The 17,131-nt window shown below is 39.5% G+C and overlaps 1 protein-coding gene across 1 annotated transcript in view; it reads right to left on the bottom strand.

Annotated features, from left to right (window-relative positions):
- Positions 1-14,170, bottom strand: part of LOC117309397 (AP-2 complex subunit beta-like) — a 74,861-nt gene extending 60,691 nt beyond the window's left edge. Inside the window, 4 exon segments of the mRNA XM_033846802.2 lie at positions 447-582; positions 3,739-3,844; positions 7,953-8,012; positions 13,988-14,170. Coding sequence (XP_033702693.1) covers positions 447-582; positions 3,739-3,844; positions 7,953-7,989 — 279 coding nt within the window. The 5' untranslated portion in view covers positions 7,990-8,012; positions 13,988-14,170.
- Positions 14,171-17,131: the final 2,961 nt, after the last annotated feature.

The raw sequence follows: 17,131 nt of genomic DNA, 5'->3' as shown, positions 1-17,131 counted from the left end.
ACTACTGTAAGACCTATTCAATAAAACAAAATTAAAAGGCAGCTCCTGTAGTTTCCACTACGTCTGAACCATAAGCATAATTTCTACAAAGATAAAATAGGTAAAACCCCAGGTTACTGACACTACAATGATATGCCCAACATTTGTCAGCCTTGGAAGATAAAACAGTGAGGTTTCACTTGGCTTTCTTCTCCCACCTGGCAAGGATGCACCAAGCCCAGCTGACAGAAGGCTCACCATATGGTCTGAACTGGAAGACAAACTCTGGCATACAGAATGCTTAAATCATGAATATTCCTACTCAATGGCCAATACTTCTCTAGAGGCCCTCTTTTGGAACAGAGGTTGCTTATTTGCAATGCAGACACTAACCGTATCAAGAGACACTTCTGAAAAGGTTTTCTGAGGTAGAAGAGACTGTTCTCGAGTCCCTGGGAAAAAGTTACCTTCACAAAGCTGTTGACAGCCATGATGGCCATGTCCTGCTGACTCTTGGCATAGTTCATCAAGTAGAGATACACGAGCTTCTTTAGTTCCAGGTTGTCAGTCTGCATACAATTCACTACATCTGGAAAGAGACAGCTGAGAAAAGAGGAAGGAAAAGCGAACAGATGTTGGTGCCAGGCTGTTGGACAGAACACAAAGAAACAGCCTGAATTTAAAAAGTGATTCGATGTGAGCACAAATGTCCACTAGTGATAATACTTACCACAGAAATGAATTACTAAAGAATTTATAATAATGGTCCCAAGAAGATGTCTAAAAATAGATTTTTAAAAAACTTTTTACTATGAAAATTTTCAGATTAGAGACAGCAGTTTAATGAACCCATGTATCCATCACCCAGCTGCAAACAAATATTGATACATACCCGATCTTGTTTCATACACAACCTCAACCCACTTGCCTTCCCCCAGTCCCTACCCCATCTAGTTGCTCTAAACAATTTCTAAACAAATCCTGCACATACATTTCATATATAATATTTTAGTGTGTATCTTTACAAACTTTTTAAAAAAATCACTACGTCACACAAAAAAATTAACCATAATTTTTCATATCAATTCTTTGCAGTTCAAAGCACGACAGTTGTTATGCTTTTTAATGCACATATTCTTCCATCCCTGACCAGTGGGAACTTATTTGATTAGCTTCCTTATTAAAACAGTTCTCAGATAATTAGGACCTTTGTTCAAAATTTTCAGAAAATGAAACAGTTCTAAACGTGTGTGCCATGTACACATTTAGATTCTATTGTATATATACACCCATGAAGGAAGTGACCAGTAACAGGTATTGGGACTCAGACCCTAGGTTAGAATCCTGGCTACATTACCACTAGCTGTATGACTTCGGGATTATTCTTCAGCCTCTCCAAGTATACACTGCTTGATCTCTAACATGGAATAACTTCTAATTCAGAATAACCTCTAGTTCAGAAGACATGAGGACTATAAAAAACATTGTAAGTAAAAGCATCTGTCCCTGTGCCTGACACAGAATGCACTTAAATTTAAACTTCCCTTTTCTTAATGACATTAGGAAGGTCATCATTAGCCTTAGGACCTTCTCAGATGTTTGAGTTACTACACCTTACATCCACCACTAGATGCTGCAATTTACTTGGCATTCTTGCACTCATCCATTTCTTATCAGCAGCATTTGACCCAACTAATAAAAGGAAAATCAATGCATTTCATATTAACATAAATATTTTAAAGTAAAAATCTACTTATTTTACTTATTTTCTTAAATTAAGATGACATTGTTTTAATTTTTGCCAATCTCTTTAATGTCTACTTTAAACAAAAACAGCTGGATTCTCACACATGCTCCTGCATTCAACCTGTTGTAGAATGTTGTTTAGCTGAAGTGTAAGAAGAAAATCCGTTTGCATACACGTATATAAATTGGAAAATGGAGGAGTATTTTAATAGCTTTTTCATATAACTGGATGTTCTTCTTTGATACATTAAAGCTAGACAAATGGTTGTTTTTCTTTTTGTTTTTAGTCCACAAATGGTAGTTTCTTAAAAGTTAGGTACAATATGGAATCTGAAACCATATCAATAAACTTTCTGTACTTGGTTGCATTAAAATCCATTCATTTATCACTTATTTTGAATGGATATTTTACCCATGCATAATTTTGTGATGTATGCACTGGTCATTTGGAAAATACTGGTTCAATGAGTTATGCAGATCTTCTCTATGGTGGCATATTTCATTATACAGCAGCAAATAATCACAGTCATTAATTTCACCACCAATCTCATCAGAAAAATCTCTAAGTATTGGGAAGCTATCAAGCTCACGATGGGAGATACAAGTTTTCCAACACTCTAATTTTTACTTTAAAGTCGAAATTTATCTACTGTCAAATTTTTTCCCTTGAAGTGACAGGTTCACTTTGTTCATTTTTTATAAAATGTCTCCCAAATACCGAAGTCTGATTAACTATAGTTCTGTCTGTCAACCTTTCTTCCACAAAGAAATGGTGTTCCCAAGTCAAACAATTGTGCAAGGGCTTTTTTTCAAGTCAACCGTCACACTTTGCTATGCAGTAGAAGTACTTTATGCCTAATTCCTATTTCATCACACAGAATATTAAAAAGACCTGAACTCAAAGTTCAAGGTTTACTGAAATAAATTTTTAGTGCTTCATGCAGGACAGTCCTAAGTGAAACTGCCCTTTTTTCCTGCAAGCACATGATGGTGAAGAATACAATGACTACTTTTAACAGTTTGGCACCACTGCCTTAATTCACACTAAGGCACCAGCCATGCAAATGTCAACACAGTGAAAAGGGTAACTAACACCTAAGTATTATTACAAGAATAGCTTTGACTTCATGGATTTCATGGAAAGGATCTCGGGAATCCTCAGGGGCCTGCAGACAATCCTTATTTATTTCCAATGGCCTTCCTAAATTACAGGAAAAAAGGGAGGAAAAACAAAAAAGACCCTTTGGATTTTGTTACCACTGATTTTCATCTTGAATTCAGCAATTAAACGCAGAGTTGTAAAGTTGAGGGCACTGGCTTGAGCCAATTAAAGTACACATGGGCTTCTGCTTCTCAGTGTATTTTTATCATCTTCTAAAACTACCTCAGCAACAGATTTGTAACTCTGTCAGCTCTCAGGAGGTTTTATGCTAGATCTGTATGCAAGTGAAATCAAGCTCGTTTCACTCAAGAAAAAAAAAAACAAAAAAAACTTAGTCACAGAGTTAATATAAAAGCAACTACACTTCCTGATGTTTCCAGTGGGACAAACTCATTCTTATACGTTCTGACTGTAATAGCTTTAAATAAAAAGCAGTAGGGCTTCCCTGGTGGCGCAGTGGTTGAGAATCTGCCTGCCAAGGCAGGGGACATGGGTTCGAGCCCTGGTCTGGGAAGATCCCACATGTCGCGGAGCAACTGGGCCCATGCGTCACAACTACTGCTACTGAGCCTGCGCGTCTGGAGCCTGTGCTCCTCAACAAGAGAGGCCGCGAGAGTGAGAGGCCCGCGCACCGCGGTGAAGAGTGGCCCCCGCATGCCATAACTAGAGAAAGCCCTCACACAGAAAGGAAGACCCAACACAGCCATAAATAAATAAATAAATAAATTTAAATCATGTGGGCTTCTAAGAAGACCTCTGCTTAAAAAAAAAACAAAAAAAAAAACCAAAAAAGCAGTAAAAGCCATAGAGTAAGAGTCTAAAATGAGCAAAGCAGAAGAGATTACCCTTACCTAACATCTTTCCCCACAGTCATAGCAGCAATCACTTTCTTCACAGCCTCCTTCCTCTTTTCTTTCTTTTCATTGTTGAGTTCAGCCTTTAATTCAAAGATTTCTCCTAAAAGACAACAAACGGGTGAGGTCACAGGATCAGAGAACTAGAGCAGAACACTGTACTATATAGCAAGTAACACAACAGATGACCAGTGGCAGGGCTGCAACTGAAATAAGATTATTTAAAAATTATAGGATAGGTACAGTTCAAATCCCTAGAATATTAACCAACCCATTGATAAGGATGCTATTTTGGGGTTATCGCCAGAGAGGAAGGTGTAAGCCAGATCTCAGGAAGCACAGAAGTGGGAAAAAGGAAAGATATCTCATGATATCTTACTAGGATGGGGAGAGAACAGCATCTGAGGGATGATCTCCCGTCAGAATTTCAAAGTCCTGGGAAAAAAATAAATGCAGGCAGCAAACAGGTTCACAAATCAATGTTTTCAAACCAGAAGAGACTCCTCATTCACCTACTCTCAACTCAACAACTGAGGCTCAAAGGTCACTAAGTGAGCGAGTGACAGAGCTGGCCTTAGAACTGTTTCTCCCGACTCTTTAATCCAGTGTTTCTCAACGTTGGCTACACACTATTACCCGGGAAGTATCTAGAAATGCCAATGCTCAGGCTCCACTCTGGACCAAATAAATCAGAATGTCAAGGAGTAGAACTCCTCCGTTCATATTTTTTAAAGTTTCCTCAAGTGATTCTAATGTATAATCAGGGTTGAGAATCACTGCTCTAATTAGTACTTTAAGATGATAATGGGCTTTAAGGCCCTATCCTGTTCAATCAATCTAAGAACAGAAATAATAATCCTGAAGCTTCAAGAATGGTACAAACCAGAGTCATTTCTAAAGGTATAATCTTAAATGACTGACTGCTCAGGCCCTGCACCGTGAAATGCCAGGACTGTCACCACTATTTTAAGGCCCAGGCTCACCTATCTTCAGAAAGCTGGAGCTGAAATAAGAAAAAAGGTTAACAGCCCTCAACTGGTTTTAAAAGAAAGAAGAAAATATACTATAAGACCATGAAAAATAAGTTGACTATTGTCACGTCAACTTTCAATCCACAGAATTGCCTCATTTTCTTCCACCTTTACGACTGTTCTTGATGTTCACTTTAACCTCGTTCACCAGTATAGAAATAGTGGGGGCAGCAAACTAGGTGATCTGCTGAAGCCTCTAAATGGGAAGGATGAACTGGCAAGCACAGAAGTTGAGCACTAAAAAAGCCTGTTACATCAAAATCCATCGTTAACAAAGCAAACAAACTGTTACAAAAATCACCCTTTTATTTGACAGCTGCAAAAATAGCACAGACAGAAAAGCTGGGCCCTTTAAAGAGTCACTCTCCTCTTCTCCAAGTCCTCTGCTGCCAAATCCAGCTCTTAGGGTTCCCATCAGTTACTTCTGAAAACAGTAAAGGACAAGCAGCACGGTTTCAGAAAATCTGAATTGTGAATAGCAGCAGGAGCTGAAGAATCAAAACAGGATATAACTGAAATTATTCCAACTCCAACAGCATAAACGTAAAGAATATGCTCCAGTGGCAGTTCTGGTGGGTGTTACAGGAAGTAAAAGGAACACAGTCTATCCATTTTTTAAAATGTGGTCTTTACCCAGCCATGATTCATCTGTAAGTCTCAAACCTTTATAAAAATCCCTGAATTAAAAAAAGGTTACCAGGACCCATTATAAGTGAAGGTTTGAAAAATCAGGTGAGTTTTAAAATTACATCTTTTTGTGTTATTATAGAAACATCCTGGTCATCAAAGCACACAAAATGTTAACAGAAGAAATAAATACATTTCAGAATGATAAGAGAATAAGAAAAAAAGCTGAAAATGAATGACAAGGGGCTAAATGCTTTTGTACGCTATAAGCAGTAAAAACAGCAAGAAGTTGGGTGGAGCCAAGGAGGAGCACGGAGGCAAGGTATCTCATACATACTACAGCTTTATTAAATTCTTATCTTCCCCCCTCCTGTTCCCCTGAATCAAATCTACCAAGCATTGCTAGCAGCTAGCAACAGTTCTCAATCTCGGCTACACATCAGAAAATTCTGGGGAGCTTTTTAAAAAAAACCCACGTCTAGGCCATATCCCACACCAAAGAAATCAGGATATCTGCAGGGGTAGGACTGGACATCACCTATTGTCTTTTACTTCACTGGGCAATTCCAATGTGCAGGCAAGGCTGAAAGCCATGGACTAGTAGCTAATGTAATTAAGCAACTCTCTATGGTGTTTTCTGTATTATAATAGAAGTTTACCCTTAAATAACTCCAAACGACAGAAATATGCTTGTGCTTTCTAGAAAATTTTCTGGTGCTCCAGGCCACTATGTGTGCCCTCCCATTTTCTTTTTCTTTTGAAATCATTTTAATCTTAAAGAAAAGTTGCAAAATTCCCCATCTGCTAACATTATGCCACATTTGCTTTATCATACTTTTAATATATTTATACATTTTTTTCTGATTCACTGAATAAGTAAACTGTAGACATCATGTCTCTTTAGCTCTAAATATGTCAGTGTATAACTTCTAAGAACAAGGAATTATGTTACATAGCTATAATACAATGATGAAAATCAGGAAGTCTAACAGTGATATATTGTCATTATCTAATCTATAAACCTTATTCAAAGATCTTGATAAAGTCTTTTATAGTAATTTTACCCCCATCCTCCTTGGGCCATGATCCAATGCAGGATTATGCATTACATTTACTGTCATGTCTCTTTAGTCTCCTTTAATTTGAAACAGCTGGGCAGCCTTTGTCTTTCATGATAATGACGTTTTAAAAAAGTACAGGCCAGTCATTTTATAGAACACCCTCAGCTGTCATGGGTGTTCCCTCATGATTACACTGAGATTATGCCTTTTCACAGCCATAATTCAGAAATGATGGTATGAAATCATCATGTGTGGAAGGATAAGAAAATATCAAATTTCCATGCATAATCATTTTTTGTTAAAAATTTTAAAAATCATATGTATTAATACATGCATAGAAAAGACTGAGGATACATACCGAGTTTCCATCAGGAACAGGAATAGGGAGGAAGGGAACTTTCATTTTTACTTTTTATTGCTGTATTGCTTTAGTAGTACTCCTTGTAATAAAATGTTTATTTCCAAGTAAAAAATAAAAGAATTTGGTGCAACCACTATGGAAAACAGTATGGAGGTTCCTTAAAAAACTAGAGTTACCATATGATCCAACAAACCCACTCTTGGGTATATATCCAGAGAAAATTCTAATTCGAAAAGATACATGCACCCCAACGTTCACGGCAGCACTATTTACAATAGTCAGGACATGGAAGCAACCTAAGTGTCCATCCACAGATGAATGGATAAAGAAGATATGGTTTATATATACTATGGAGTATTATTCAGCCATAAAAAAGAATGAAATACTGCCATTTTCAGGAACATGGATGGACCCAGAGATTACCATACTAAGTGAAGTAAGTCAGACAAAGAAAGACAAATATATGGTATCACTTATACGTGGAATCTAAAAAATGATACAAATGGACTTATTTACAAAACAGAAACACTCACAGACAGAGAAAATAAACTTATGGTTACCAAACAGGAGGGGAGGAAGGGATAAATCAGGACCTTGGGATTAGCAGATACAAACTAGTATATATTAAACAAACGACAAGGTCCTACTGTATAGCACAGGGAACTATATTCAATATCTTGTAATAACCTATAATGGGAAAGAATCTGAAAAAGAATATATATATGTAACACACACACACACACACACACACACACACACCTGAATCACTTTGCTGTGCACCAGAAATGAACACAACATTGTAAACCAATTACACTCAATTTTTTTCAAAAAGAGAAAATAAATGTGCTTCTTCCTTTTACCCTCCTCAGATCTATCAATCTTCAATGGATCAATCTTGGATCTCTTCCTTTCACTAAAACCTTCAAGTCAAAATGATGTGCACCACAGCCGTATCTTTAAAAACCCATACTTTAATAATTTACTCAATACACTTTTCTGTAGGATATCCCCAATGAGATGGTCCAAGACATACATGTCTGAAGAGGTCAGGAGCATTCTACCTGGAACAATCTTACACCACAACTTTTGAAGAATCTTCAAAAAAGGCTGTGATCAGGTTCTCATACTTACCTTTTTTATTGGTTGTGAAGTACTTGGAGTCAGTCATGGTTGTGGATCTTTAATGTGCACCTACAGCAAGAGAAGAGAATTCCTTTAACCAAGTTATTTACGTCCAGCAAGGCATTCAACTAATTTTAAGATCATTTATATACAAGAATTTCTGCATTCAGAAAGTATCTTCATCCTTACCACCATCACTGGTGATCCAAAGGGATGCAAGGATAATTAAGAATGTAATCCTTGCCTCAAAAGCTAATTGGAACAAAATCCAAAGGCCTAATGGAATAGAGTGATAATCTGAACCTATCATAGTTTTATAATTTTATCCACAATTATCTCCTCAGAGCCTCCAAGACCTAAAGCTACATCTTTTTACAAATACATCTTCAGTTAGTCACTCCAATATTTAAAATAAAGAAAAGTTTGTTTCAAAAGATCTCCCCATTACTTTCCGTTAAAGCAAATCTGATTTACTTCCCTGCCTCAAGACGGAGTCACTCTAAGACATATATTCTGAAACAGAGTAAAACTGAAAAGAGAAAAAAATTTTATCAACCTCTTCACCATTACATGCAACTGTCAATAAAAGGAATTTCTTTCAGAAAAAAAAGAAAAGCCTAGATTAGTAGGACAATACTCTTTCATGACAAACACCTAGAGGCAAACATCTAGAGAGGTGTTATGCATGGATTTTTTTTTAAATTATGGTTTTCATATTTCCAACAACCTACAATTCCCCCGAGTATTTCCCAAAACAAAAAATATCAGTTTACAGTTAAAAACAATGCAAAAAACTGAGATATTTGTTCAGTCACACTGAGTGCTAAAGAGGATCAGAACTGGTGTTAAAACTTAAAAGAACATGGATCCCAGCTTCAATTTAACTTTTCTGTTCCTATTTCCAGAATTAATCCAGTTGACATAAGTCTCCATTGGTAAAATGAAAACAGCATGGACTGATCACACTTCTCCCCAAATAATGAGACAATGTTTTCTGATTTGAGAAACTCTTAAGATTTTGTCCAATGTACTTGACTTCTTTAAATACATTAAAACTTTCTTTTAATAATATTCCTGCTGCACTCAAAAATGAGTATCTTCTGGGATTTCCCTGGTGGCACAGTGGTTAAGACTCTGCGCTCCCAAAGCAGGTGGCCCAGGTTCGATCCCTGGTACGACTAGATCCCACATGCGTGCCGCAACTAAGAGTTCGCATGACACAACTAAGGAGCCAGCAAGCCTCAACTAAGGAGCCTGCCTGCCACAACTAAGACCCGACACAACCAAATAAATAAATTGTTAAAAAATGATTATCTTCTTACTGACCACCATCATTAATAATACTTATCACCAAATTTTGGACAGATGCCCTGGCACCTACTCATTATTTTCTGGTCAAAACAACATGAATGATAATATATTTGGCAAACTTGAGCAATAATACCTCCACAAACAATGGTAATTATGGATCTGAGAAAAAAGACCTAAGCCCTCAACAAATCAATGCAATTAAGGAAAAAAGCCAGAAAATCATAAAATAATGAAAAAAGGTTGGCTCTAGTTTGTTCTCTAAAATGTACTACTTGGACTATTTAAGGGAAATTAGACTCATCTGTTATCTTTCCAAGGAGCTACTTAATGTTTATAGTACTGATCCTTATACAATAGTGCTTTTAGGTTGTACAAGAATTTCACTGAATTTACCTTGTTAAAAGAAGTGAGCTAGAACTCACACAAATCATTATAGAATACAGAAATTTCTGATTTGACACTATTTGTTATAACTTAAAGTGAGCCTGTAACAGAGGCTTGTCTTATGCAGTATTTTCACAATGTCTTTTCTAGCTAAAATTCAAAGAATTATAATCTTTTAATCCATTTCATCACTTAATCCATTCACAGTGTAAACTAAATGTGAAGTAGGCGAACTGAAGAAAGGAGTCCTTCACATAAAAGACCTGGAAGAGGGACTTCCCTGGTGGTGCAGTGGTTAAGGATCCGCCTGCCAATGCAGGGGATGTGGGTTTGAGCCCTGGTCCAGGAAGATTCCACATGCCACGGAGCAATTAAGCCCGTGTGCCACAACTACTGAGCCTGTGAGCCACAACTACTGAGCCCACATGCCACAACTACTGAAGCCCACAAGCCTAGAGCCCGTGCTCCGCAACAAGAGAAGCCACTGCAATGAGAAGCCCACACACACCGCAACTAGAGAAAGCCCACGCACAACAACGAAGACCCAACACAGCCATTAATTAATTAATTAATAAAAAAAATGACCTGGAATAAATGTGAAGTTATCATCTAAGAACTTATATATACAAAGAGGAAAACCAGTATACAGAAATGATTACAGTACTAGAGCCTGACAGGAGGGCCACAGCTCAAGGCCATTATAGTCTATCCAGGATGTTGTTACACCACTCTAATCCTTTGGGATCATCAAAAGTTAAAACTTGCTTAACATTTAAAGACAAAAGCTGCTTGGAATTTCTCACTGTTTCTTTGAAAAAGGGCACCAAAATCGTTCTGTTTCTAAAGCTCTCATACACATTCACATATATTAAATTTTTAACAGAAAATTTCAGCATGATCTGTTAAACATTAAATTAACCTAGTCTTAAATCGTACCTTTATTAGTGACCCACACATTTCATTACTTCCCCTAACAAATTTCATCATCGAGGACTAGATTTCTGTCCTTTTACATTGTGAGCACTAAGTTCTTACTAGAGAATAATGTACCAGCCCACAAAATTTCAGGGAAGAGGAGAGAATCAAGTACATGATCTTAGACCCTAAATTAAGAACCCCTGCTTTTGAAGAGAAAGGAGAAACACACCACTCTCTTATCTCGCACTGTCCTACACAACAGTAATGAAATATCCCTTACACATATTGGCAGAGCAACATTTTATCATGTCAGTTCCTGACTTAAGCCAAAAGAAACTCCCCCAAAATAAAAATAAACCAGCCTAGACAAAAAGAAGTGAGAAGAGTCGGGGTTGCACAACACTGTGAATGTACCAAATGCCACCAAACTGCTCACTCTAAAATGGTTAATTTTATGTTATGTGAATTTCACCTCAAAAAATTGCATATGTATGCATTTTTTGGCTGCGTTGAGTCTTCGTTGCTGCACGTGGGCTTTCTCCAGTTGTGGCGAGCGGGGGCTACTCTGCGTTGCTGTGCGCGGGCTTCATTAGTTGCAGGATGCAGGCTCAGCAGTTGCAGCACATGGCCCCAGAGCACGTGGGCTTCAACAGCTGCAACGCGTGGGGCCAGTAGTTGTGGCGCACGGGCTTAGTTGCTCCGTGGCATGTGGAATCTTCCCAGACCAGGGATCAAACCCCATGTCCCCTGCATTGGCAGGCGGATTCTTAACCACTGCACCATCAGGGAAGTCCCTGTATATATTTTTAAATGAGACACTGTTTTTTTGTTTTTTTTTTGTTGTTGTTGTTGTTGTTTTAATGAGACACTCTTAATCACACACCAGAGATGAATATGGTCAGATTCTCTAAAACATAAGATGGTGAAAACTGTTGTCTGGGGCTTCCCTGGTGGCGCAGTGGCTGAGAGTCCGCCTGCCAATGCAGGGGACATGGGTGCGTGCCCCGGTCCGGGAGGATCCCACATGCCGCGGAGCGGCTGGGCCCATGAGCCATGGCCACTGAGCCTGCGCATCCGGAGCCTGTGCTCCGCAACGGGAGAGGCCACAACAGTGAGAGGTCCGTGTACACCAAAAAAAAAAAAAAAAAAAAAAAGCTGTTTTTTGGCTTTAGAAGCCAAAGAAAAAGCAGCCAAGATAGAGTTCAAAGAATAAGTCAAGTATTTGCTGAAGAGCCTCAAAAATCAAGTTCCTTCTGGGAGCTGGGGGAGAATTTATTCCTCAGGAGAGTCCCAGGGCAAAGCCAAGCCATCATGGAGCTGGAATTCACACTACCTTTTTAGCAGATCAAACTAGAGGAGTCACCGGCTGTTCTGAGGACCTGAGGTATGACCTCAGGACATTGTTAAAAAATAATAATAATAACGCTGCCACAGTCAAAAGCACAATCACTCTAACTTTCCTAGCCCAGAGTATGTCACTGCATTTCAGAAAAGGTCTCCCTGTACAGGATTATACATCTAGATTTAACATAACCTAGTTTCTACTAAATATAGCTTGTAAAAGTCCCTTCTCAACTATTCCTCCCTCCTTCCGGTGCCCGTAAAGAGAATAAGGCCAGAAAAAAATTAATAGGGTCTTAATTTCAAATGGCTCTCTGGGAAATGGCAGCTAAATTAGAGTTGGCGAGGCCACTAAATCCCCTCTTCGCATAAAGTAGGACTTTACACAGTTGGTGCTAGTAGGGAAAAAGTGAACAGTTGACCAAATTATAAAGCAGAAAGGTCATCTCAGCAATCTTTCATTACAAGGGTGAGAGGTGCTAATCAGATATTTCAATAATGCAAAGACAATGGCATCTTCAGGTATCATTTATTGCCTAAGAAATGACAGCAGACAACTCATTACAACAGACACACCTGCAATTTCCATTTAAAAATGACCACAAAATAATATGTTAATATTATCCGGTAAGAAAAAAGCTCAAAAGTTTTACATCCAATTCTTAACTGAAATAAACTCTGGAAAACTTAGGCCTGGAAGGAGAGAAAAGAAGGAAGAAACGAAAATGCGTCCTACCTGATTCGTTCCCTGTTCAGCTTGGTTCGTAATATTTTAAAATACGGGTGTGTCAAAGAAGAAAAAGAAAAGATGGAAGAACTGGACTTTCTTGAGTCTCTTAAGTCACAGAATGTTAGCTTTGTATTACCTTTACCACCCAATTTTCAGTGAGGCTATTTGCAGAACACACTATACTTTCTGCTTCTTTGGGAGTTTAAAACTACTAAGATACCTGCAAACAGTTCTCATCTTACCACCACGCTTAGTCATCATTGGAATGTGTTACACGTTTTCTTGTACAGCTGCATCTCCTTCATCTGCTGTTTTCTATTATGACTCTGTAAGTGTACCCTGAGGCTAAGCAACAGAATTATACCAGGGAGGTGATTAATAATTTAAATTGTTCCTCACTGAGACCACTTCCTTTGTCATTCTTCCTTTTCTAAACTTACTGAGTTTTCTTTACTTTCTCTTTTAAACCACATGATTATAACAGTGTTTGGCATTTAAAAAACACTTCTTAAAAGTCAAAGTTTAATGAAGCATTCACACTTTATTCACACTGCTTCATAATGAAGCAGCCAGGTGAGTTGAAAAAAGTCTGCCCCGCAAATGGGCACTGTTTTCAGTGCTCTGAAAACAAAGAGCATGAATCAATTCTTTGGATTCAAAGAATATGGAATAACAGGAAGTTCCAGTTTCTTTACCTCTGTCTTAATCTACAGTCTTTCCTCAAACCAGACCACTCCTTCTAAGACCAGAAAGAAAAAACTCCGGGCTAAGATTTACTCCCACCTGCTTCCCCCTCTCTCACAACGGGTCAATTCTGGAGGTTTCTCTTCCCGTTCTCCAATGTCAGGAATTCCTCTTTTTTCCCCAGGTGGTCAAGATTCTAGGGATATGTTCCTCCATTACGAGGTGAGGGAGAGGCGTCTCAACCTCAAATTACAGAAGACGGGTGAGGTCTGCCCACCTATGAGCAAAACTCTGGGGGAACCCCTTTCCCCTTCTGGTACCTGGACACGTCCCAGCCTCTCAGTGAACGACGCCAAACCGGGAAGAAGGTTCTCCCCTCGGCCTCCAGTCTCTACCGGCCACACCCCTGGCCTCTGGCCCTCCTAACCCCCCACTTCGAACATCTTTTCCCCAGTGCCCCCCAACTCCCAGTTGCCACCCCGCGGATTCCCTCACCCCGCTCCAGCGGTGGAGTCCCTTTCTCCAACCCTCTTCCTCATAACGGTCACACCCGACGGCTCACTCCATCTTCAACGGTCACGCTCCTAGATTGCTCTCCTCCGCCCGTCTCCAACCAAGCGTGGCTCCCTTCCCCAAAAGAGGGACACACCCCAAAGTTAGCCCGCCCTGAACTCACCGGAGGCAAGGGCAGGGGTGGCAGCAGCAGCCAGAGAGCAGTGCTGTAATGGTTTCCTGCCCGCCACGACTCCTTCTCCAGGTCTAAGCCACTGCGCAAAACCCACTTTGCCAGGGACAAACATGGTGGACAGGAAACTCTGACGTCAGACGGCCTCGCCGTGTGATGTCAGACGGCCTCGCCGTGTGACGTCATCCAGGCGCGCGCGCGCCGGCGCGCAGGAGAACCAGAAAGGCGGGCATCTTGGTCGCCTTGGAGACGGAAAAATTTTGCGCAGTCGGGAAGTGACCTGAGGTCCGGGCCTCGAGGAAGTTCACTGACGATCGGAACGGATCTATTGAACAAGCTGACATTCCCTGGATTTGTTTCCTCGCACAGGAGTTCTCTAAAAACTTACACATAGGGCTAGTGAAACATCCTGTTTTCTTAAAAACAACACAAACAAAAAAACCCAGCTAATTTCCCTGGCCAGTTCAGGAATGTGGACAATGGTGATCCAGCCCAAGACCATACAAGGGCAGTGGGACTGGAGGAGAGTGGTGCAAGGAAAAGAGGTTGACATGGCCTCAGATCTGAGTTTGAATCCATCTGAGATCGAATCCCTGTCCTGAATGTGATTAGGAAAGTTACTTAACGTCTCCTCAACCTTAGTCTTACTTGTGAAATAAATCCAGTGATATAACTCTCTCCAGCTTGTGAAGCTTAAAGTAGGTAAGGCGCCCAGCATGTAACAGGCGTGCTTACACAAAAGTAAGTTCCTTTCAGAAACCAAGACCTAGATATCTCTGTACCTTCCCCTCAAAACGAAAGCTTCCCACCTAAAACTCCTCTAAGTAATAATAAAGTCTTTAACCAAAAAAAGAAGAAGAGGAATGTGAAGAATGAGAGCCTGAGGGCAGAAGTTGGGAAACCAAAGTGCAAAGGGGACTGAGAAGTAGAGAGGCAGAAGGAAAAGCTGGTGGTCATAATCATTTAGGACGTTTTTAGAGTTCTATGAAAGTATAGGACCTATATACTATATCTCTGAGGCCTAGCCGCCCCCTCCCCAAAGTTTGTTGAATGGATAAATGTATGAGTGAGTGGTCAACAACAACAGTTGCTAGAGAGAAAAGGAGGAAGGGCCGAAAAGTGTCCAAGGATTTAGCAGCACTAAGGTCTTCGATGTCATTGCTGAGACCATCAGCAGAGATAATGAAGGCAAAAGCCATGCTGAAGAAGTGTGAAGATAAATGGGAGGTAAGGAAATGAAAACAGATAACTCCATAAGAAAGTATAGCTGAAAGAGAAGAGATATAGGATGGTGTCTGAGGGAGAAAGTAGCAAGCATTTTATTTTTAAGTTCTATATTCATACATTTTCTTTACACTAACCCTTTAGCAATACCATGGGTTCAATCATTTTCCTACCCATATGACTCCAAAATATCTATCTCTAGCCTTGACCTAGTCCCCAAATTTCACCACCAAATTGCTAACCGCACTGATCGTAAGTCTGCACGTATGGCCCCACCCAAATTAAGCAAATCATAAGAGTATTGGGGGAGGTGTTTAAAAACTGTGGTTCCAGGTACAACTCACAGAAGACAGAGGTGGATTTTGTAGAGATGCCACCAGAAAAATCTTTGATTCATACCTCTCCCCGGTTCAGAAACTTTCAACAGCTCCTCATTTCCTAATTGGTACAGAACCTATCCTTCTCCCAGTTTTCCCCCATTTCTTTGCTCTTTAGTTTTCTCATCTACAAAATGGGAGAAATACTAATATCCAATCATAATATTATTACAAGGATGAGTGAATTAGTGTACGTAAAGCACTTAGAAACTATGCCTGCCCATAGTATGGACTGTGTAAAATATGTTGCTATGATTGCAATTATTTGAACAAATTACACTGCCAGAAATTACTAGCCAGAAATCTGGGGGTCATTCTTGATTTCTCTCTCCCTTAACTGCCACATTCATTCCATCTCCAAGTTGTCAATCCTACCTTCAAAATATATTTCAAATTCATCCAATCCCTTCTATTCACCTCATTATTCCAAGCCACCATCGCCTCTTGCCTCAACTACTAGAACCTCAACTCTCTTCCCACCATTATTCATACAGCAGCCAGATTTTTGTTTCACTTTTTTTTTGAAGTATAAACTAACATTCCAAAAAGTACACACCAAAAATATAAAGCTTGATGAATTTTCACAAAGTAAATGTAACCACATAACCACTAAGGGGTCATCTTAAAAATATAAACCTGGTCATGACTCCGGTGTATAAATCCTTCAATGACCTCCCATTATACTTTGACTAAAATCCAGTTTCCTTCCCATGGCCTATGAGTGGTTAGGCTCCTGTCTACCTCTCTAATATCATTTTATCCTTTTCAGTCACTCTTCATTTCCTCTTCATTTCACCTCTTGTTAGCTTTTGCAGCTCTCAAATAGGCCAAGCTCTTTCCCATCCTAGGGCCTTCACAAACTACGCTCCTCCTACCTAATACTCGTTTTCCCCAACTCCACACAGGCCTGGCTGGCTTATAATTTAGGTCTCACTTAATTGTAATCTCATAAAGGCACTCCCTGATTACCCAGTCTAAAAGGTTCTTCTCTCCCAGGCCCCACTGCCACCCCCATCATAGCCCTCTTATTCCATTTGTAAATTATATATTAGTCTCTTTACTTGTTTAGTATCTCTCTCCCCAACTAGACTGTAAATTCATGAGGGCAGATACCAAGTCTGTTTTTATTACTACTGTCTACCCAGCACCTAGCATAATGCTTGGCGCACAGGATGTATTCAGTAATAAATGAATAAGTAAATTATTCAGAATAAATGAATGAATGTCCACAAGCAAAGTACTAAAACTAGCATTTAAGAGCCTCTATATTATGGTCAACAGTATAAGACTATGTATTATTGGTCTATTTTCCTCTCTATATTTAAAGCAAACAATTTGACTTTCTCCAAATGTACTCATCTTTTGAGGTCCACCTAATCACAAAACCTTCTCAGTGGACATCTGGTCCTGATATAAGATGCAGGAGATACCAGGTTACATCGCTGTATTAGAAAGCAACTGGCAGAAAAGAAGCTGAGACTAAAAAGTGAGGTTAAAAAACGATCTTCCCCTTGGTTACAAAGGCCAATATAGC

This window comes from Tursiops truncatus, chromosome 20, assembly GCF_011762595.2.
Source record: "Tursiops truncatus isolate mTurTru1 chromosome 20, mTurTru1.mat.Y, whole genome shotgun sequence".
Taxonomy (NCBI): domain Eukaryota; kingdom Metazoa; phylum Chordata; class Mammalia; order Artiodactyla; family Delphinidae; genus Tursiops; species Tursiops truncatus.
The sequence above is the reverse complement of the archived record's forward strand: the minus strand, read 5'-3'. Positions and strand labels throughout refer to the sequence as shown.